A 23,452-nucleotide genomic window follows, 5' to 3' on the forward strand; every position below is an offset into this window, starting at 1 on the left:
AAAAATAGCAGCACCTTCTAATGGCATAGGCACCTTCCAGGGCAGCGGGTGGCTCTAGCCAGAGTCGCTGCTTACATGAAGGAAGAAATGACAAGCATTTGTATATGCAAACAATAAACCATCATCTTCATATATACAGTTCTCCAAGAGGAAGGTGAGTCTGCTGCAGAACACGCACCATGGGAGGAGGAGGCTGCAACTGCAGCTTTATTTTTTTCGTGGTCTCTTCTTTTTGGGTTCCTGGTTCTCATCTGGGTGCTCTGCTGTGCTGCTCTAGGGAAAGAGAATACCAGGACAGAGAGTGAGTGTGTGAGTACCCTGCAAGCTTACCTAAGCCAAGGAACCCAATGGGCAGAACAGGATTTAGCTTATTCTCCTCCCTCCAATGAGTGGTCTGAAGCATGGGACTATCCTCACCCTGTGAAACTTTCCTTAAGAGACCCCTTCGTGATGGAATCATAATCCAGGTTATGGAAGGTACAAGATAGGGACTGTTTTTTAGCATGTGGGACTTTGGTTTGTTGAAATAGAGGAAACTATGGACGGAAGCACCACTGAAATTCTGGACAGGCAGTAAACTGGTTTACTTATGCAGAGCAGCCTTTGCTACCTTTACCAGCACCATCTGCTAAAGGAAAATGAGGCCTTGCAGAGCTTGTCCTGCAGCTGTTTCTCTGCAGCATTTAACTCAGCTGCAGAACCACTTGACTCTATGGTGGCTCCTTAGGCAAACATGCTGCAAAGCTCCAATGCAGCCCAGCAGGTCCTCAAAGGGAATGGTGACAGATCGTCCTTGTTTAGGATGCAGCAGCCTGAGGCAAACAGCCATAAGGGCTTAAAAATATCCCAAGACAAAGAGTAGTCTCTATTTCTCAAGAGAGAGGATGGAGAGGAGTCATACATGAATTTAAAGCTCATTCAGGACAGAGGGGTAAAAAGTGGGGGACCTTAGCCAAGGTACTTGTTCATTTGTTCATAGGGTTTAAGTGGAAGTGAGGACTAATCCAGGGAAGACTGCACTATCCTAATWGTACATATACACCTCAAGGAAGCATAAGCAGAGCTGCCCCTAGAGAGGAGCAGCCCAGCAACAAGAGCACTCAGCTGAGGGCCAACCTGGTCCTTGTYGGGCTCGTTCTCGGCGTCCTCCACGCTCTGCTCCTGCAGGGCGCTCTCCAGCAGGGACGTGTTGATGCGGAAGTCCCGGGAGGTGCTCAGCTTCATGTATTGCATCAGGTTCACCTGTAGCAACCAGGGGGAAGGGATAGAAGAGTCCAGCATGGGCATCCTAACGTAGCCTTCAAACAGCACTGGGATCAAGTTCCTCACACTAATGATGTAGGACAGCAGAAAGAAAAAGGTAGATTCAAAAACAGGTGGCCCATTTCTGTTTCCAGAAGAGCAAAGTGATCACCAGTTACTCATGTGAGAGAACTTCACTGTGTTACATTTCTCCCTATCTTAAAACAAGCTGGAGGGTTCAGAAAGTTGGCATGAGCAGTTTTAGCTTCTGCTCAACCAGAAACACCACCGTATTAGGTCACAGGTAGAATATGCCTGTTTATCCCTGCTGCTGTCACCCTAACAGTAGCTTAGCAGTGYTGGGCCTTGAGCTGGGGCGAAAGCTGAACAAGGGGGCAAGTTCCTTACATTTTCCTAATCTGAGCAGCAAAGGTGGAAAGGGACTTCCACCTTGCCCCAGGCTCACTATTCTCTGTGTTCAGATGATATTACCTTTGATTTCTTGGAGAGATGGATAAGGAACTTCTCATATTGTTCTATTGCAAAAATCAGGTTTGGGATTGGTTTTGTCTCACGAAGCACCTTAGCCTACAATACAAAGAAGATGGGGAAGGGTGAGGAAGATCACATTTGACTCTCATTAACAAGTATCCCAACAATGGTGCTAGCAGAGCATCCATATTCATAGTACCAATGTGGATATACTAAAAAAAGTGAATTCCACACCCACTTCATTTTAGCAATGCAACTTTCATTAGCCTTATTCTACACCAGTCCTGTGCCATCAAACCATTCCAGCTTAGCTGGTTATACTGTGTTTGCCTCATTCCCCAAGTGCAGCTGCTGTGAGGATCTCCCAGGTTGCCTTTCCACTCTTGCTTCAGTCCACAGCCCTGAGAGCAAATGGGAACAAACTTTCTCTGCTCGGGCTCTGCCAGGGCCTCACAAGCCCRTGCTTTGCAGGCAGTGAGCACAGAGCCATGATTCACCATTTCTGTCCAATTTACTTTTTGATGTTCTCCAGTGCTGAAAGGGCAGTAGCAGAAGGAGAGGTAATATTTCAGAATGTTTCTATTTGGAGAACACCTAGAAACATCAGCCTTGGGGGATTTTTAACTCCAGCATCACARGAATGTCTGAGCCAAATGATGAGACCTGGAACATGCCAACCCCCTCAATTGCTCCCAATTCACTCCGTCAGTCTTAACTGCCATAAATGCCTTATTTTAGTGGAATCTAGAATTTTATTTTTAAATAAAATGATACAATTAGGAAGTGCTTAAACAGCATGCAATACTGTTTCCAATAAATTAGTCTATTTCTGTAATTCCATAGCTTCCTCAAACTATAAAACACTAGACAAGATAAATGATTTAGACCTTTTTGGTTCATCCCTGCATGCTTTAGAGTAGCAATTAATGGAAGGCTTTTTTGTCTGTTTGTTTTTTAAAATTTCTCTAAAATTGAGGTTGAATAAATTGATTTTCACTTAACAACCTAAGTGACACTATGTTATGCGTGATCTATAACAAGCCACTGGGTACATACAAGTCTTGTGGTATGATCCCCAGTTCAAACACAGCCTATGTTCTACTGGACAACTAGTTAATCTCACCATGACYGTGGAGATGGCAGCAGCTTCATCTTCTTTTTTCTTCTTTTTCTTCTCTTCTGCAAAGTTTAAGCTCTCACTGTGAATGTTCTGAAAAGGAAGCCACAAGATGTGGTGTTAAACAGTAATCTGGAAAAAAAGATCAGCTAAGTAATGCTATAAAGTGTTTGCTGTGATGATGAAACGAGAAACTCAGCTCACATCAGTAAGGCTTGTAACCCCAGAACGTGTCTACACACTGCATGTGATTGATRCACAACTGAGCACTGGAATGCCTAAATGTTCTTGTGTTAATTAAGATCTTACCTGAACATAGGTAATGAATGAGTAACATTGTGGGGTCAAATGGGAACCTGAGAGCTTCACCTGCAGAGAAGCAGAGAGGCTGGTGTTACTCCCGACACATGACAGGGAGCCTCTTCCTCCAACAACTGGCTTGTACTCACCAGCTTTTCTAGCCTCCCTGGAATGGTGTTGGAGGTGCTGCGGCAAGCTTGGATATACTGCAAGAGAAACAGCAGGGAGTCTCTTCTGTGAACTCTGTTCTTGTGTTACAGCCCCTTCTTGACAAGGGCTCAAGGCAGTTCCTCTAATGGCCTTTTGTGGCTGCTGAGCAACTAAAGGAAGTTCTGAGAAGAAGCTCCCTAGTTTCAGAGGGCTGATTGCTGTCCTTGGCCAAAGGCAAAACGTTACAATTTCCATAGCACGGAAGCCTTGCTTTTGATTAAAGTAAAACTCCTTCCCTATGCAAATGTTAGGAAGAAAAGGAATAAACTACAGGCCATTCACTAAGCTTACATAGCACTGTAGAGCTTATAGGAATAACAGCACTGTGTATAGCATGGAGGGTTCCAGCTGCAAGAGGTATCCTCCCCGGTGACTTGCTATGTCCTAAACAACCCGCTTGTGTTGTAGAGCTGTGAAAGAGACCCAGGGAATTCACCACCCTGTCTCTAGCTCCACTGGCCTGTTTTTACAGCCCACTTTCCCCAGTCCATGCCTTGCATGGCATTGAYGGGCAGAGGCCGGACTGCTGAGTGCTGTGAACGCTGCTAGARCCTCTTGCTGCAGCATGCGACTGTGCACTAAGGAACACACAAAATAGTCCAGAAGGAGCTGCAGCCAAAGAAAGACGAAGAAAAGCTTTACTTTACCTCCACTGGCACAACTACCACTACTGCAGGAAGGCCATGGAATTAAGTGCATAAAACCCAACAGGRTAAGAGCTCAATGTGTGTAGGAGATCAACAGTCCAGTGCTGACTGCAGCTGCTGCGAGGGGGTCACTGTGAGCTCGACGGGAGAACGGGCCGTGAGATCCCAGGCAGTCCAGAAGGAAGCAGAGCAGCACTCACATGTTTGATGAGGGAGGTGAGGATGGTGTAGGTCTTGCTGAGGCTTCTCAGCAGCGTGTCCACACAGCTGCCCGCAGGGAGGGCTGTCTGCACCAGCTCATGATAAACTGTGAGCAGAGTTCCCAGCTGCAGAATTACTCCTTTCTCCAGAGCCTGGGTCTGGTTTGATGCTTGAGACGAGTCTTCTAGAAAAGACAGACATACATAGGGATGCATAACAAACCCAGGTATGCAGGTAGGAGATCAAGACAACCACCTTTGTGTTAGGTGCACAGAGCACCAGCATGACACAGCAGAAATAGAAGGTTTTTGTGACAAGGCCCTGTTCATGTGGAAGCAGATCAAAGGAGAGTTTAGCTGCTCTGAGATGATGTTACTTCAAAATCCTGAAATATCTTCTTGCTCTCTAGCCTCATCTGTCTTTTACAAGGGTGTAACAGAAAGCAGTGGGCCACTATTATTACCTGATGTGTCTGATCCCAAACTGTTAAGTTTCTTGATAAGCCAATCCACCTCTTCAAGGACCTTCTCTGCCTGACCTAGAACAAGCAGCTAAGACAGACACACAATAATAAAACAGGTTCTTGGGAGAGTCTGGCACACCAGGAACCTACCAGACTTGTACCACAGCAGCTCTGGACATGAGCTGGGCAGTAAGAAGTGTTTTGTACACACAGTTTTGACTCACACAAATAGTAGGGGCTGCAGTCTTGGTGTTCACTATGGCAAAATGTGACSGACTCTCCACTTCTACATCCTGGAAGGAAGACAGAAGCTCTGGTGAGCAAAACTTTAGCTGCTCTCATGTAGTTTGCTCCAGGCTTATTTCAGAGATGCACTCAGTTCTGCCCGAGGGCAGTAAATGATGATGAGTTAGCCCCCAACGGGCTCTGCACCATACCTGGTCTATGTCTCCCAGGCAAGCGTGGACATCCTGTGCAAGCTCACGTAGCAGGCTGACAGGGCTCTTGTACAGAGCATGGAGATTGAAAAGCAGAGTCAGCAAACCCTTGCAGCAAGGGATGTCCTCTGTGGGGAAGGGACAAAGAGAAAACACATGTTACCAGAGCAAAACTTCAGTAGCTCTTCAGGAACATCAGACATTCAGTGAGAAAAAGGCTCAGATCCAGTATCTTTCAACAGAGTTTACTTTCCCAGAAAAGATATACAATAGATGAAAAATGTATTAAAATACTGTAGATACCAAAAGCAGGGCTTACAACAAAACCCACAGGGCTCTACAAAAGGTACTAGTTTTTGCCCACATCCTTGCTCACCAGTCTCTCAGGGCAAGTAAGATCCAGATACTACATGACAGGCAAGGGAGAGAATATCACACTAGAGCCCTCAGTTCATAGAAAAACRATGACCAGAAGTACTAAGGAACTGCAGAACAAACTCTGGGATAAGCTAATGCTTTTCCAAGATTTACATCCAGATTTGAGCAACAGATGTGCTCAATAAAGGCAAAAGTCAAGTGACTTCTCTTCTTTCACCAATGCTATTATTTTTAAAGGTTGAGCCTCTCCCTGACACTCAAGATTAACAACCACAAGTCATGGAAAATCCAGAAGATGAACCTGGACATATCTGTAACAGAGAGGTGAAAAAAAGATGGACAACAGCAGACCTAAGAGCCTAACCTCAGAACTGAGGCATCAACTCTCCAATATCTTACTTACCCAGAGCATTTTCTTTGCAAATTTTCGCTGTCCAAGTCAGGAACTGAAGGAACTATAAGAGAGAAGTAAATGCAATTATGGTTTTGAAACAATTCAAAGGATAAAACTATYTCCTACTGCTCCCAAAAACAAGAATACAACAAATGACAGCAAAGGAACACCAGTAGAGTCCCCTCCTGTCAGAAGGGCACTGAACCACCCTCTGTGAAGGTCTACAGGACACACCTCACCTTACAACAAGTGACAGAGCTGAGATCCAGCACATATCACCAGCTATACATTCCCCTGGATGGAATAATAGCTCCATTTAATTAAGATAAATGATGACTCCAGACTTCTGGCATACTTTTATTCCAGTCTCTAGCTTGTAAAATTAGGTCACCTCTAAACTTTAGAAAAGGTCTCTTTACATGGAAGGGGTTAGGCACTCAGCCAGTGCTTTCTGAAGCGCTGCATTTGGACTGGTCACAGGTCTGCAGGCTTTGCTTGGATTTATTTCCACGTGGAAGCCATATCTACCATATATATATAATATATATAATATATATTTTATATATATATATATAATTATATATTATATATATATTTATATATATATATTTATATTTTATATATATACATATTATATATATATAAATAGATATATATGGAATACTGTAATGTAGGCTGTAATAGAGTCTGTGTGCAGAACAAGTGGTTCAAACACAAGATGCCCAAAGGGAGGATCAGGACATGCAGCAGGGAGGTGAAAAGATTTCTGCACGTACTGTCCTTGCAGGCATTTGCCCTGGCAGAGTAATACTTGACAATACAACAAAACTGGCTTTGACAGAGCCTGGTCTGGGGGGAAGGCAAAATGTACAAACACATCAAAGCTCTCAGATGGCCACCCAAACTGACCATCTTTGCACACCTATGGATATACATCTTTCATACATCCTTCCCCATCCCAAAAGGCTGGGAGGTACCTGCTGGGAGGCTGGCTCAAGGAGTTTGGACAAAGTGGAGAGAACTGTGATGAGCAACTGGGATTCCTTGGAGTTGAAGTCATCTTCAGTGCTGCTGAACTGGTTCACCAGAGACCTCTGATCATGGGAAGGAAGCACAGAGCCCCTGAGTGTACACGCTTGTGGGAAAGCAATTTTAAGAAGCAAATAATAGAATAACGAAGAATATAAAACAAGGACTATTCTAAAAGGCCATTTTCAAGTACTGGGTTTTGTTATAATAGCTTAYATAAAAGGCAGTGTTTGATTCAGTACGACTTCTGCAATACTCRGGTAAGCGTATGCTGCACTACTGGATGCTGCACCTAGCATTTTAGGAGGAATGCAGCTCCCTAAATTCATGCCCAGTTCAATCTCACTCTATATAGAGACCCTGAAGATGCTTTTCTTATGGTTCAGAAGCTCTTCTGAATAGCAAGAGAATCGCTGAGCATCACAGTTGCTATCACACACACTCAATTCAGTGGTCAAGCAAGAGAGCACTAACACTATTTCCTGCAAGAATTACCAGTGCTTTGGGAACACTTGCAGCACACAATGGTACCTACCTGGAACTGCCGAATCTGGAAGGCAGCTTTCTCTGTGACATTAATATCTGTTTCTTCTGCGTCACCATCAGTAATATCTGGCAGAGACATAGAAATGGAGGAAAAAAGTTAAATGCGAAGAGCAGAATACAGGATTGGTATTCAAAAGTGGGAAAGATCTATTCACAGGAACACAGACTGCATAGTAGTGGCTAGTGCTAAAGGCAAACTTTGGATAGATGAATGTTCTGTGGGGTCCCAACTATCCTCTGCAAACAAACTGAGGGTTCCTTAAAGGCAGGTAAACATAACTGTGGAACTAGCCTCTGGAATGAGAATTAGCATGAGCCCCCCACAGCTACTAAGCCCATGTTGCTGCCAAGGGACAAGGGGTGAACTCCTCTTCCTGCCTAGGAATAAGGGGCATAGGCAGCCTGGAACACGAAGGCTGGAAACCAGCGCAGAGTTGCAGCACGTGCCTACCCAGGGCTTGCAGAAACTGGGGGATCCTGGCAGCGTACAGTTGCTGCACGGTGTTGAAGATCCGCAGCAGACCCTCCAAGCAGAGCAGGGAGATGCTTTTGCCCTTCTTCTTCCCTGACTCTTCAACAACAGTGGGAATTGAAGTGTATCTCCACAGCAGAACTCTAGGGGATGGGAGATGAGTTAACATCACACGGTCCAGTAAAGCTGGCCGCACAGCACAACAACTAGATTAGAGCTAGTCACAGACCCTACTCTTAGGATCATGTTCTTAACACAACTGAACTTGAAGGTCTTTTCCCTGTAGGAAAGGCAATGGGCAAGAGATCTATTTTAAAGACAGATTTTGTTTGTATATCATCAAAACAGACACTGCTTTACAACTAAATAATTTAACACTGACCACTCGTGTCAAATCTGTCATTGACAAAAGAAGCTGCTTCTCTCTTGGCACTTTGATTTGTGAAATGTCAGGTATCTCTATGAGGCTCTACAGAAATAAAATCAGAAGGGTAAAGGCAGGCAAAACAAAGTTAAAGTTTTGAAGAAATCAAAATGTTTTGGTCCAAAGGACACGTCTCTATTTATGTCCAAGCATTTTTTTCCTGCTCTTCTAAGCCCGTTTCTCCCCCTTTCTGTTCCCCCTCTTTTCTTCTTGTTAGTTCTCTCTCCTGCAGGGATGATCCTATTCTATCTCAGTGCSCAGTCATGCAAACACATAGCCCAAATGCTGTCCTAATGACTGCAGCAAAACTACCCTCTATTACCAGGGACCAAACACAAACTTGACATTATTAAGGGTAGACACAATTTGTGTTTCGTGCTCTCTACTGTTGGGAATCTGAAGAGACCTTATGCACATATGAGCCATAAACCCAAGAGACATTTAGATGCCTAACATTATTTCATTTCCAAAGGATTACATGCCTGAATGTCTTTGCGTATTTTGCAAAACTTCTAACAAATGCTTTGCCAAAGCACATGTCCTTCTTACATGTATTTTACACTGTAGCTAGAAGTGAATTTTAACCTCATTGCATCTCAGAGGTCTCCAGAATCTAAGCTGAAACTGTCCTATTTTCTCTGTGACTCTGAGTGATGAACCAGAAGTTTGAAATGGAGTAAAACCCAAGAGTTTGATAGGATTTGGTTCTTCCAGGTCAAGTACCATTACCACTCACTCTGGCACGAAATCACATAGTGCCTACACTCAATTTCTCRGGAGCAAAGAAAATCAATGATCTCGACCCAGATATAATTATTATACCAAAAAACAGTACAGACTGCAATCTTTCTTCCAAGTTTCATCTGAGAAACAAAAATGCCCAGCGTTGCTGTCTTTACTTCGCGCTGTGACTCACCGTGTGATTCTACAAAGGTTCTGAAACATCTTCTCRGGGTTTTGTCCATCTGGGCCATCGGTTTGCCCCGTCTCCTCCAGCTGCTGCACCTTCTGCAGAGCTACGCTGACAGCATAGCGCAAAAACTCCGTGCTGGAGCGCAGAACCGCCAGGCTTTCCTCGTGACTTTTTGCATTGTCCCTGAGGAATCAGAGCACAACCGGGGAGGTGGGAAAGGACTGAGAGMGCCTAGGGATGGTCTATCAACACTTCATCCCCGCACACCAGAGCTCAAGTCACAAGCAGCATATTAGAACATAACTGTCTCTATAGCTCCTGCTAGTTTTGAGTTTGGCACACAAGATTAAAACCTGTATTGATTCACAAATAAATCAGTAGCTGTATTGATTCTCAAACAAATCACTAGCTGAATTCAGTGGAAAASATCGACTGTTTTGGCAGCTAATAATATACACTGAGAGGACAATTCCATCAGCCTTCCCGAATGTACTTGAAGACATCGTAGAGGGATGTCTACCTCTCTTCTTTACAGGACTAGAGCTCAGCCCTGGGTCTGATGCCTGGGAGAGGGCAAGGAGTGAAAGAGCAGAGATTTTCTGATGTCTTGCAAGTGAYGAGCACAGTCCAGGGAAGCTGGTATGTCATGACCTCCATGGCTACGGTTTCTGCCTGGGTTTTGATGCTCTCCAGACAACGAGTGCTGTTACCCCACATGTTTTGTACAGAATTGAAATGTCTGTGCTGTGCATTTGGAGCACAAKAGCACCAGCATGTAGACATCATAAAATGGTTTGTGGTAATCATGCTTTTCCAGCTGTGACAGCTTCTCACCTGAACAGAGCTGTAAGCAGAGTAGATACAAAACCCATGGACAGGAAGCTCCGAGCAGTTTTGTTGCCTAGCACAGATTTGTTCTTTCCAGCTTTCTCCTTCAAGATTTCAGACAGTTTGTTGTAACATGTAAACAGTCCTAGGACATCCTCAAATTTGTTCTTACTGCAACAAAACAACAGAAAAGCATTAATGGAGGAAATCCAGTCTTAGTGGTTCCCCATTTTAACCTTTAATTATATAAAGACACTTTCTAAATGATAAATTCCTGACATATGACATCTCCCTGCCTCCTGAAGAGGGTGCATCCTCTCCATTCTTTCTTGATCTGCCCTTCTACAAAATGTCACATCACATTTCCTGCAACACACAGTGACATTCAAAAGAAAGACATTCCCCAAGGTTCTGTGAAGCTCTGTGCCACAAGGAACACAAGAAAGGAAAGCAACATTCTGTGTTCGTGCTGGCAATATTTTCCTGTACTTGCAGAGCGTCTCCCCTGCATTCTGGGGAGCCAGGCACAGTACAGCACAGTTAATGTCAAAGGACAAGGTTTGATATTTTACCTGAAATTCCCTATGCTGAAATTGTACTCTATCAGGACCTCACAGATTCCCATCACCAAGATGGCGTAGATATTATTCTTCACACCAACACCAGAAGACAGAGAAAAATCTGCTGATTTATCCTAAGACGACAAGTGAAAACAAGTGAAAAACCTTTTCAACACCTGACCAGAACTCAGTGTCTTCCTCCATCAGGTCAAATTGAAAATCTGATTTACCAGTTCCAAGTCTTCCAGCTCGCTCTTGATCATTCGCCGTGTGACAGAATCTAGCATGTCCTCAAAGCTTTGCTGAAATCCCACATTCTCCTCCTCCTCCTCGTCTTCCACTCCTTGGTGTAGATGCACAGTGCTCTTATACCAGGCCAGACAGTGTTGGATACAGCTGAGCAGATGGGCCTGAAAGGAAGCAGTCCCAGGCTACTCAGCCAGCTTTCTACCTGGAGGGCACCGGCAGTAGAACAGACTGTCCCATGCCACAGGCTACACTACTATAATTTGATGCAACGGGCCATAGTTGCCTTCAGAGGCTCATATGGCTCCCAAGAGCATCTCATTCACAGAAGAGACCTTTTGTAATCCTACACACAGCCACTCAGCTCTAATATAGGTTTTCAGACAGTTACATGCATGAACTTGTCTATAGAGGATGTAGAGGCTCAGCTCCCACTGCTCCTGCAACCAAGCTACCTCAACTGCTGAAGGAGATGGAGAGGCATTTTCCAAAAAGCCCTCACTCCAGCTAATGTGTCTGCTCCCCTCCTGAATGTGCTACTGCAGCACAGCATGGAAGCTTCCTTAGGGAAGAACAAAGTGATGAATTTGAATTTGTTCCCTTGAAAAGCCTAGGAATCGTTGAGATCTCATCTCTAACAATATCAAAGGAGCAAGATCAAAGGGCAGATTCCTTTTCCCTCAGACGCATGCACACTGCGCCACTATTCTGTTTAGAATTAGGTTGATGGAAGAAAAAAATGGGGTTAGCTAAATAGAGGATAACATAACTAGACTATTCCTAGAGCACTTCTCACACTGGTCCCCCAAATCACTTAACAAACAGAATTCTTGTAGATATTCCAAGACAGGGATGAAATGCCCAGCTCTGTTGTTGTGATAACAATTGCTCCAAGCTAGGAGGGAATGAAGAAACACAAGATACTCAGCACATGGAGAAGCACAACTGAAAACCCATGAAACAAAGGAGCCTGCAGATGTGGCCACTCTGTACAGCTCTTACCAGTGGTTCTTGCAGAAAGACTTGATCTCCTTGAGCCATAATACATCCCTCAAGTTTCAGTGGGGGCAGCAGGTCTTGCTGAGGCAAATAATATTGCTTTATCTGTCACATAAACAAGAAATAAAAATAACCAGTTACTTAGTAACTGAATCTCTCAGGTTGTTTCAATACAGAACATTACAAAAGCTTTGTATTCCACTCCACAGAGGGAAAAGGGGCACTATGATAATACAGCCATGCATGTACCTGAGCCATGGCATCTATCATATTAGTAGCTAAAAGGCCCCCTTTGCTCATTTGCCTCTTGGCCAGCATGATAGATAGGTCAATCTGACCAGTTGCTCTTGTGTGGCTTCAACATCACTTGCATTTCATGGGCAGTGTCATCTGTCCTTTAACCAGCAAGGAACCCTGATCACTAACCACTCCTGTTCCCCTGCACACATGCTCAGTGCTTGGTCCTGTTATGACATCCAGTTTCTTAGCTCGGGGATGCAGACACTTAGGGAGGAGACACTTAGCACTGTAGCAAATCTATTTTTCTTGCAAATTCCTGGCTGCTTGGCACCCCACAGGAAGGAGCTATGCTCCTAATACTGATATAGGATCAGAACTGAATAGGGAAAGTTATGTATAATGATGCTATGAAATTTTATACATTTACATCAAGTTCCCACTAAGTGCCCTCTAATACCTAGAAGCTGCCTTGGCTCTGTTCTTGTTCCCTTCTCAGACCCTCTACCGGCATGGCTGGGAAAGCTGGAATTAGTCAGCGTGAACTCTACAGATGATTAAAGGGAAGAAAATTACTTGTCTCAAAGAAAGCACAATCTGTCCAATGGATTGAGGAAATGTGATTGTCTTGTTGCCATGAGCAACACTGTTGGGGGATGAGTTAATCCTCCTCGATCCTACATGGACTTGGATACCTTCCCTATGGGTGGACGGCAATGATAATTACTATGTAAGCACGATCCCCGGGAAAGCAGGGGAGAGGAGCTCGTGCAAAGCTAAGAAAGACAGAGCACACAAAGCACTTTGCTTCTCAGAACCACAGAACAGAAGATTGGAAGGGACTCCAAGAGATCCTTGCACTCCTGTCTGAATCAGGAGGGGAACTGCTCGCCACAGAGGTTGCGTAGCCTCCTCTCTGAGTAGAGCAGGGATTGTAACACCTTCCCATAGGCTTCCCATAGCACTTAAGCACCTTTGGAGTGAAAGGGAGAAAAGTGTTTTCCTGCTATTTAACCTAAATTGCTTGTTATACTGGTTGCAGTCTGCAGTTCTTAGAGCCCTCGGCAAGCATGTCACAGAGTGGTACTTTACCTGGGACAAGAGCGTTTCCATTATGGAGCTGGCAAGCTGGGAGTTCCTACGCAGGACATCATAAAACCCCTGAAGATGGGAAGAAATGACAGGTTGGCCGACRTGACAAAGGAAAATAACCCTATGCATAACAGGTCTGTGTCACAAGATAGCAACAATCCTTCGGCACTGCAAGCCATCATAAACAAGTAAGAGCATGTTCAATGTAAAGCCCTAGCCTGGCAAAGCGAGGGCAATAGAAAGCTGGTATGAATCTCAAGAACTATGAATTTCCTCACAGGAGGAGGACACAGCCCTCTCACAAGCTGCATCTCCCTAGCAGTAGTGGCATCAAGCCCAGAGTGACTTTCCATGCTAGCACTAGATCCAACTTCAAACTGTGAAATTCCGGTTCAAAGGCAAAACAAAGCAGTGGGGAAACCGGAGGAGGCAAAAATCCTTGAGGTAGAAAAATCTCCGCGGACAGAAAAAGCAAATGCAAGACCTGTAGCGACACCAACACACACAGCAAAAACTCACAACCTACCAAAAGTCTGTCCAAGCAAGTCATGGAAGAACACAAAATCTCTATGATCTAAAAAGTTTTCCTTTCCTCAGAGCTGGTACCCCCTAGTTACCCCAGGAGCTAAGATATGGACACGCAAATCACTGTTAGTGTGAGGCCCTTTGTCACAAGATACACATTACAGACATTGCAAAAGGAAGGCAGATCCCTTATGGAGTCATTAAGGAAGTTCCCCCTCTACTCTCCTGCCAGGGCCCTCTCTTTGAAACCTGTCATTAACTCCCAACAACACTATTCCTATTCCAATGCCTGTTATATAACATTACTCCCTGCTGGGCACCGAACATCCTTTCCATTTCCTAGGTCACACCGAAGGAGGAAAGACTGACACATTCTTATTATCAAACATTGCATCAAAATGAGGAAAATGCATAAATGCCTTCAGGCTCCGCATAGTCCAAGATAAGGAGAAGCAGGAGAAGTACATGTGCTCCACAAAGAACAAAAGGGATYATTTTCCACAATAACACGGCCATTACTGACCTGGAGCTACAACAGAACAGAACAGACTACAGAAAAGCTAGTAGTGGTTTAAAAGGAGATGGAAGGATCTGTGTTTACCTCGTACAGCATGAGTCGGACATCCGCTTGCTGGCTCAGGCACCGCCTCAGGCTGCCCAGGATCTCAAGGCAGAAGGCCTCATTAGCTGCAGAATTATAGCAGGCATGAACATCTGCCTGGACCTGAGGGGGAAGATCAGTCACATCAYACTGGTTGCAATTCTCAAATAACACAACTCAGAGAAAAGGTGATTAGAGGCCTGGTCTCTAAGCAATCATTGTGATAGTCCTTCGCATGCTGCCAGGCTCTACACCAGAAGAGAATGCAATGCCAGAGGCTACATCCCTTAATCAGCTTCCTTAGCACACTGCATTTCCAAAACATCTTTATCTCTAACACTAATTCTTACTGGAGATGTATTTTGATTTGGGGAAAACACTCCAGGCTGAGAGGTCTCAAATACTGCATGTGATACATGTGCTTTTCTCACACATCTGCACGAGGGGCTGCAGAACAGCACTCACCTGAGTGGCACCGATGGCCTGGCTGCACTGGGAAGAAGACAAGCTGCCCAGAACCTTGAAATTCCTCAGCAGAAGTAAGAAGCCAGCAACTGCAGCTTTACGGGCATCGAGCTGCCTGCCGGCCCGTGGGAAAAAAAGAAAAAGTAAAGTAAAGTAGAAAAGTAGAAAAACAGAAGCAAGAAGCTCAGAAGAAAAGACCACCACACTTCGCTGGGAGCTCCTTAGCTCTTCACTCTCACAACATTCAATTTCCCTTTTGCCCTCACCAGAACCCCAAAAGAGATCCAAACATTAAATGACCCATGGAAGCTTGAATAGGAGCTTCTCACTGCATTCCTGTACTTTTTAGGGTTGAAAAATTTGTAACAAAAAGATAGTATTTTGCTTTGCTCACTGAAACCACGGCTTTCTCCAAGATCAAGTCCTTTGCATTGAATAATAATTACAAATTATGATTTCTATATTCTTAAGCAGGTGGCCACTGCTCAACAAAATCCAGACTGTGATCACAGGATTATGAAGACAGCAGGATGTTTTGCTCAAAGCACTACCAAGACAAACTGATTTTTCTACCACTTAATAAAGGATCAAAGAGAAGGTGGCAGCTCAGCACTGAGCCAGTGCCTCCTTCTGGACTATCACTAGCTTCTAGACAGACACAACTGTGTARACACATACTGGAACTGTTTTTAATTTTGTCATCTTGAGTTTCCCAATAGTTTTTCAAAATTTCCAAGATTTATCCAGTCAAGAATGGGGAATTTTATCTCACAAGGTAGGGCTGTGCTTGCATTATGGTCCTAGGCTAAAGGGGAAGGAAATATCACCACATTCTTACGGGAAGAACATACCAAGAGGACTATTATCCAAAAGGGCAAAACCTATTTCAGTTTCAAAAATGTAAATGAGTTGCAGAAGCCTTTTCAAATAACCCCCTTTCCATCTTACCTGGAAAAGATGGCTTTTTGGAGGACAAGGATCAGGGAGTCCCTCACTGACATGCTGACTTTGAGCAGGGGCTAGAAAGAAACAGATACTTTGGAGAGAAAAGCATCAAGACATGCCAAGCCCTAGGTGCCTGTGAGCTCATCTTCCCCAGGCCCATCTGGCCTTACATTTCCAACACTTTTCAATATAGTAAGAAAAACACAGTATTTTTTAAAATATTTAAAATGRAAACTAGGGAGTTGTAATAGCAACACACTTTCTCACCAGGTYAGTGAGAATATGGTGCAAGGGTCTGGGAAAGAAGTGCTGGCTTCACTTCAGGCTAAGCAGGTAGAAGTTTAAGCTCAGGGCAACATTTCATGCTAGGAAAAGCAAAATATTGACATGGAGCTTAGATGGAGACAATCAAAATGGCAGTCATAGGTGTACAGCTGATCACTATATCCCTAGATTTCTATACTGAGCAGCATCTGGAAATCTTCCAGATGAAAGGTCAGACAGAGCAGCTTCTATAGCATATGCTTCTTGCTAGAGGGAACATGCAAATCTGTCCTTGAAGAACAGTTCTATGCTACTCTGAAGAACCTAGAGCAGAGCATTACAGCTCCTTCTTTTACAAGGAGGGTTACTAGGCCAAGCATATAATTGTGGCCTACAGCTATCATTGGTACTAAGCTAACAAGGATATTTGTGGAGAAACACACGGATAGCCATGGAGAGCTTTACCTGTACTGCTCTGAGCAGCCCTTGCACTGTGTCGATGGGCAGAAAGGACAAGTTGTCAAAGGTCTCTGTGACTTTGGAGGATGAATTCTGAAGCACAAGAGGAGCAGACATAACAATATTGGACAGCAAGTCTGCAAAATAAAATGGCAAAAGGAACAGCTGCTACCAAGAGCAAATAAAGGTCTACATTAAGAAACAAGCAAGAGGGCTCTGTAGGGATAACAGTTATAGAATGATTGAAACCCTTCCATTAAACAGAGAGATGAACATGGATGATCTGAGATCTTTTGCAACACGAAGTGCATGGAGCCCACGACGCTGCTGCCCCACTAGAGGGCACTGAGGTATAAGGGAAGGCTGCAGCACGGGCCTCTCCACGGCCCCAGSGACAGCAAGCCCCTTTGCAAGGGTGAGCAGGATCACAAGGCTGGGAACCTGCAACACGGCACTGACGGATATCTGTGCGTCAGCTCTTCCATGGCAACTGCCYGCACACAGCTCTCATCCTGCGATAAATGCGAGGTGATCCGAGGTAGCTGACTGCTCATAAGAGAGGGGAAGGAACAACTGGTTTTCTTGGCTTCAGGTCACTTCAGCAAGAATTTGTTCTGAGAAGCCACATTCCAAGTGCCCACAGAACGGGACATATTTCTTTCTTTTTCCTCTTACCTATGAAGTGGCTGACAGGAGAGGCTGCTTTTGTGAGGACTCTGTTCAGGACCTGCTCGAGAACATCACTTCTGATGGGCTCATGGACCTGARAAGGGAACGAACAATAAACAAATTCAAAATCCACATAATTTTAAGATACCCCTGTACGTCAAAGCACAGCATTGTCTAGTACAAAGCAAATCTAGATCTAAAAGCTAAACTGGGACTAGTTGCCAGCAGCCCCTTCAGCTATATTCACAYGGACTGATTCAGACTTCATTGTAGTCTAGTCAGAATCAGCACATGAGTGAAGAATGTGCAATACACCAGGAACATACTGGGGCAAGTTCTCTGCTGGATGCAAATTTATCACTGAAGATGTTGATTTTATTCACACTGTCAGATTTCTTTGTACTTTTCAATTCTCTTTTCTGTAGTTTCTCAGATTCAGTAATAGGGACTACAGAAATATCGTGGTAGCTGGAGCACATTAAGTCTTTATAAATAGGACTTCTTCCAGCTGTATAGGAGAAAACAGGAGATTTAAACTAGTATCATTTGAAAGTACTCAGAGAGAGAGATGATGGATACAGTGGGCAAAGTTTTAATACTATTTATCAAAAGACAACAAGAACAAACAGTTTCCTCCAAAGAAAACTCTCCAAGCTGTACTCTACCTTAAAGGTTTCCAGGAGGATACTCGCTCCAAGTCTACAAGCCTGCTGGGCTGGCGTTTTTGAAAGGCCATAACTGGTCTCAGCAACTTTTCCTCCAAACAGTTTTTTTGGTTCATAGGATTCCATTAGGTTGAAGCCAAGATCCACAAGCCCCTGAGTAACATGGTCCCAGCCAAATGCACTGAGGAAAACATTAAATCACAGAAGTGGTTTGGAATGAAGCAATATCTTCTCCAATCATGTCAGCATCCAAAGGAGCAGCAAGAGATGCCTACTGAGGCCCAGGCAAATGACATCCCTCACAGTCTTGTGATTGTTTAAGCTGAGGGGTAGGTGTTGGGTACAACACATCCTGCAATCCTGGCTCTCCAGCCATCAGACTTCCTCTACAGTTCGAAGTTTTCCTTCCCACAGGAAACCCTGTGCCCTCGTGTCTCATGTGAGCATAACACTGAGGTAGAGTTGGGAGGCATAAATACCCTACAGATCCCAAGTCTGCAAGTCAGGAAAGAAGAAATGCTTACATTAAGCTAAAGATAACTCATGACAGATCAGTGTCATCCCTCTGGATGTTTAAAAGGACAAACCACGTCAGGGGAAATAACCARTGAATCTATCACTTATCCCTCGATCAGAACACAAACTGCAGTCGGCAGCATGACTCATGGTGAGCTGCTGTCCCATTAAGAAGCAGATATGCTCCTCCACATCTTAGTCCCCTGTACTGCTAGATGCTGTGAACCGGGGTGGAGATGGAAAATGCATCCTTTTAAAAAAGAAATCATTAATATAAAACTATGATAAACTTGGGATGTTGACAGTATTCCATGCTGACACCTTTGGGGCAGTATCCAGGATCTCAGAGCACTCCAGCAGCGCTGAAACTCTCCCCCTTCCAAAGTCAACTGAGCATCCTGCAGCACGTCAGCAACTCACCTGTTCTCCACCACTTCCAGAATTATGGCAGTAACGTCATATTTTTGAGGAAACAAATCCTGCAGAAACCTGGAGCCCTGAAGGAACTGCAGGTCCTTGCAGCTTCTCACGATTGATGTTTTCAAGAAATCAAATATCTGGAACACAAATTCAGTGACAGTGAGGACAATATCTTTGAAATGGGATTTATATATGGTTGAGTAAGAGCATCAGACAAAGCACAAGTCCCAGTACAGACTACCAAAAATCTTGACTCATATTTCTGAGGACTGTTACACCAGCCTAAGTTTCTTTAGGAAGGTAACTTGTTACCATACACCACATGGTTTTGGACTAAGGCCACCACAGAGCTCTTCTTATCCTACTATGCCAGCACACAAGAATCATGACTCTAGAAAATCCTGATATTGYTCCAGTAACACATACCCTGAAGCCATTTTTCACCCAGATTCTGATGGGACTATGACCTGACCATTCTTCTTTTCCCCTTTCCCCCTTCCCCCTGTACATCCACATAGAAATTCTCAGTACCCACCACACACCTACCTGCTCTTGCAGTCTGTGTTTTACTGCCACTGACAGCAAAAGAGCCACACTGAAGGGACACAGGGCTGYACAAGGGTCCTTTTGCTGTTCAGTCTAGGGAAGAGCACGGAATACACAAAAAACTTGTTAGTCTCAAATGCAGCATCCCAMACCTTCAAGGATGCATTATGTTGATAGCGCGCTGCTGTTCTGGAGCAGAAAGGGACACATCTCTTCAAACATATCACAGTACTTGCTAAAGGTAATATGAGTGTGACCATACAAATGATTAAAACTCTCCTCTAGAAAAACAATTAAGTTGATTTTAAAAGCTCTGCTTCAAGTATAATGTCTGCCCCACCTTTGTCCTACCTTCAGATGTTTAATTAGTTCCTCGCCTAGGTCCTGATCCAGGTTGATTACAGAAACAATATGGAGAATAACTGTGCCCTCCACGTGGCGGAGCTGGTCCAGGGGCATTGTGGCTACTTCAAGGTCCTCTGATCTGCAAGATTTATCAGAAAATAAACAAACAATCCCCCCAAACACATGCAACATCATAAACCATTTCTGCCGTGTCTACAAGGACATACTTGGGCAGGTCTGACAGCTTACATTCAAGGAGCCTTGGGCAGAACACGGGTGATTTATAAATACACAGGTAGGATGACAGAAAAATAACTTACTGTGGAGCCCTCACTTCTTCCTTTTGTCTCTTATCCAGGTGATTGAAAAAACTGATGATTCCTTCTAAAACAGTCTTCTTACTACCCTGCAAGGCAAGACATCACATTAAGACACTGCATATTCTGCACTATATCAGAGAAATATTCCTACATCAATTGCAAATGCCATAGTACCCTTTATTTCCTTTCATAAATTGCTTTGGTGGGGCTCCTATACCGTTCATTTCCATATGAAGTGACTGCTTTAATTTGCACTTATCAAAGCATTGGAAGAAATTGGATTTGAAGCACTTATTATGAAGCGATTATTATTATTATTAGTATTAGTATTATTATTATTATTATTACTACGACAACAACAAAAGGTTCCTTTATGCCATAATTAATTTACAGGGCTTTCAAATTCCTAACCTTAAGCTGTTATATTTTGGGCAGTGCATCAAAACGACCTCTTATTATACATGTCATTTGCCTCTGACTGGATCCCTTTTGTTTTGGCTCAGTCACAAAACGAAGCAAGAGCCACATAGCCCTGCTGAAGGACAATTACATCACCATGAGCTTCTGCTGGCAGAAAGAGCACAAAAAAGAGACAATTTCAAAGCCAGAATACAACCCAGAACTGTGACACTGCCTGAGCTAGTACTGCACTAGAAGTGAGCAGACCCCCACAAGTGAGAAAATCACACTCAAAGTGTCTCTTCTTTTTCACAATACATGCTTTAGGAAAGGCGATTTCTCCTGGGAGCATTTACCTTTGCAGAAAGCAGCAGCAACTGATAGACCAGAGGAGGAATTTCCTGCAGCTCTAATTTGGAGAACATCCTCAGGACCTTTTCCACCACGAACTGCAGCTCCTCTGCTGTTAGTGGGACATCCCTGTAGATTAGATATGTAGCTTAATCGTTTTCATGAATTTCCTCCAGAATCTAATTGCAGATTTAGCTGTAACTAGACAAAGAGTTTTTGTCCAGACAACTAGTGAAACCCCAAATCCTCACCAAATGCAGTACCCACAGATCCCTCAATGCACCACCACTTTCCTAGTATCCTATTCCAATCCTCAGTGCTTGCATCTCCCTCACATCCTGCTTGTCCATTAGTGGACTAACTTACCAGAGCATGGTATAAAAAGCAAAAATCCAAAGTTAACTACACTCAAGGAGCAAAACCAGCTCAGTCACGCATCCATATGAATGCTGGCTGCTCCACAAGTCTAATCAAGAACACCAGCAACATTTTTATGAGAAATAACTGAAGAGTTTCAGGATTTTAGTGCTCTCAGTACAGCCAGTCATTAAAAAAGGAGACAAATAGCTGAAGCTCTCACTAAAAGCCAGAGAATAGTCTTCCTTGGAAACACTAGTGCAAAGACAGAAGTGGCTTATTTGTTTAAAAGAGAAAAAAAAAAATCAATATAAAGTATAACAAAAGCCTTCTCCTAAGCGGAACAGCCATTAAAGTAGTTATTTCACAAGTTGGGAAAAATATTAGCCTCGGAGTTGTTTCCCGACCACATGTGGCCAGTTGTATTTTGTATCAAAATGGACCTGATCTGTTTGCTCATCAGAAAAATCATCCACAGGACTCTGATAGGGTACAGACCCCCCATTAATCAATCACTTTCCACAAGCAGCACTTGGAYATGGAGGTCCAGGTCCACCACACAGGACATGGAGACGACTGCACCACAAGAAAGTGCCAATGCTGGCCAAGAAGACCCTTACCTGAACATATTGGCCAGATGGATGACACTCCGAGGATCCCACCTAGTAAAACAAAAACACCTCAGAACACTGGAACAAGGAGAGTTATTATTGATCTCTGCCCCCTTCACACACAACCATTCAATTCCAACATTTCCCTGTTAATTTCCTTTCAGGAAGTTCTACCAGAGATCAYCACTGCTACCTGTAGAACACCCAGGCTTAGAATAGATCTGAACAAAACACTTCCAATTCCAACAGCATCCATATCATATCCCAGGGAATTGTTTAAAAGGCCAAATGGCACTGACTGCTTTTTGAGCAAACTAAAGCATGAAAGAGATGTACATACTTGCTGGAGCAGACAGTATTTATCAGCTGTTTCTTAAATTCTTCCCCATTCAGTTCACCTGGAAAAAAAAAACAGAAGTCTTATAGAAGCACATTAAGAGGAGAGGWGGACAGGACAGGACAGGGAGAAGATCAGAGCTACCTTTCCCATAAGCCAGGCACTCCTTAGAACTGGCCAGTGCAGTAAGAACAGTGGAAAACAACTCCAAGGATTTCCCATTGGACAGGCTGCCTCCTTTGATAATGTCAACAAAGAGGGTGGCGAGTTCGGCCAGCGCCCGGCCTGGCAGCTGGCGAGCCTGGTGGAGGATGCAGGAAAACAGGAGCCTGAGGCAGCACACGAGGCAATTCCACACACAYGTCCAAGCCATCACCAAAAACCAGCAACGGGCAAGATTTATAGCAATTTATAAGGCAAGATGAGATTTCTCCACCGAGCCCTCTGTTTTATGATGTGCTTTACAGAGCTCTGCAGGAGATCAGGCAAACTATAGGTTCAGGGGAGTTGAGTTTATATCCGAATATCCATTGATAATCATATGTACACAGTAAATTCCAAAATTAACTTGGCACAGGGAGATAAACGGACAGGTCGTAGCTCCTTTTCCTCAGTGYTCAAGTGCAGCATGCCAGGCTACAGCGGACACTCAGCAGACCCCAAGAACGGCAGCACAAACGAGCCCCTACCTCCAGCATCAGCAGCCCTATGATTTCAGATGCTTTGGCCAGATGCAGATCCCCAGACTCCACCAGCGGGACGCAGTGCTTGTAAACCATGAGCCTTCTGCAAACACCRCTTTCCTGGGAACACGGGGAACCTTATGATATGAAAACAGAGACGACGAAGGCAGGATGGGGAGAGTTAGGTAAGTAACAACACGTCGCTAAATAGCACAACATTATCAGCTGGACTCAGCCCAGCTCGGCCATCACGCACCTCTGAAGATGCCCCTTAGCAGGGCCGCCGTCTCCCTGCCCTTCAGGGCCTGCTTGGTCACCATGTCGCCCAGCTGCAGAGAGAGCAGGAGGCCGTGAGCGCCCGGCCCGGCCGCGGGTCCCCGGCCGCGGGTCCCCCGCCGCCACGCGCGCACCTCGGCCTCCCCCAGGCCCTGCAGGGCCGCCTGGAGCCGCTCGGGGGCCTCCTCGGCCGCCAGCGCCAGGATGCGCTGCGCCATGGCGCCCGGCCGCCAGCGGGAAGCGACACGAAATTCCCGCCCGGAAGCGCCCGCCCGTCGCCCGGGCAACCGGGCCCGCCCCGGCGCTCACTTCCGCGCCCTCCCTCGCCCCCCCCATCTCGGGCATTACCCTTGGGTGGCGGGTTCGAGTCCCGCGCGGGGCGGCTCGGCGCCCATCAACTCCCACCAGCCCTTCTGGTCACACTGTCCTTGGGGGTGTCCCCGCTGTCCCCCGGGGGCCCTTCTCCTGGCG

The 23,452-nt window shown here is 44.8% G+C and overlaps 1 protein-coding gene across 1 annotated transcript; it reads right to left on the bottom strand.

The window, feature by feature from the left end:
• Nucleotides 1–109: 109 nt before the first annotated feature.
• Nucleotides 110–23,199, bottom strand: FANCI (FA complementation group I). Its single transcript, XM_026036314.1, has 37 exons — nt 23,116–23,199; nt 22,962–23,052; nt 22,712–22,842; nt 22,167–22,323; nt 22,026–22,083; nt 21,695–21,736; nt 20,723–20,846; nt 19,968–20,053; nt 19,654–19,786; nt 19,303–19,395; nt 18,757–18,893; nt 17,821–18,001; nt 17,162–17,249; nt 16,493–16,623; nt 15,767–15,837; nt 14,819–14,933; nt 14,354–14,476; nt 13,228–13,296; nt 11,902–12,003; nt 10,884–11,063; nt 10,666–10,787; nt 10,100–10,264; nt 9,269–9,448; nt 7,908–8,071; nt 7,446–7,522; nt 6,859–6,975; nt 5,891–5,942; nt 5,110–5,237; nt 4,897–4,965; nt 4,673–4,760; nt 4,209–4,393; nt 3,301–3,357; nt 3,161–3,220; nt 2,858–2,944; nt 1,735–1,830; nt 1,117–1,242; nt 110–273 (listed from the first exon to the last, which is right to left on the bottom strand). Exons 1-37 carry the CDS (start codon nt 23,197–23,199, stop codon nt 208–210), a joined length of 4,035 nt encoding a protein of 1,344 aa, XP_025892099.1. The 3' UTR covers nt 110–207.
• Between the last annotated feature and the right edge of the window lie 253 nt (nt 23,200–23,452).

This window comes from Nothoprocta perdicaria, unplaced genomic scaffold (genome assembly GCF_003342845.1).
Source record: "Nothoprocta perdicaria isolate Ctin4 unplaced genomic scaffold, notPer1 scaffold_176, whole genome shotgun sequence".
NCBI classification, from domain to species: Eukaryota; Metazoa; Chordata; class Aves; order Tinamiformes; family Tinamidae; genus Nothoprocta; species Nothoprocta perdicaria.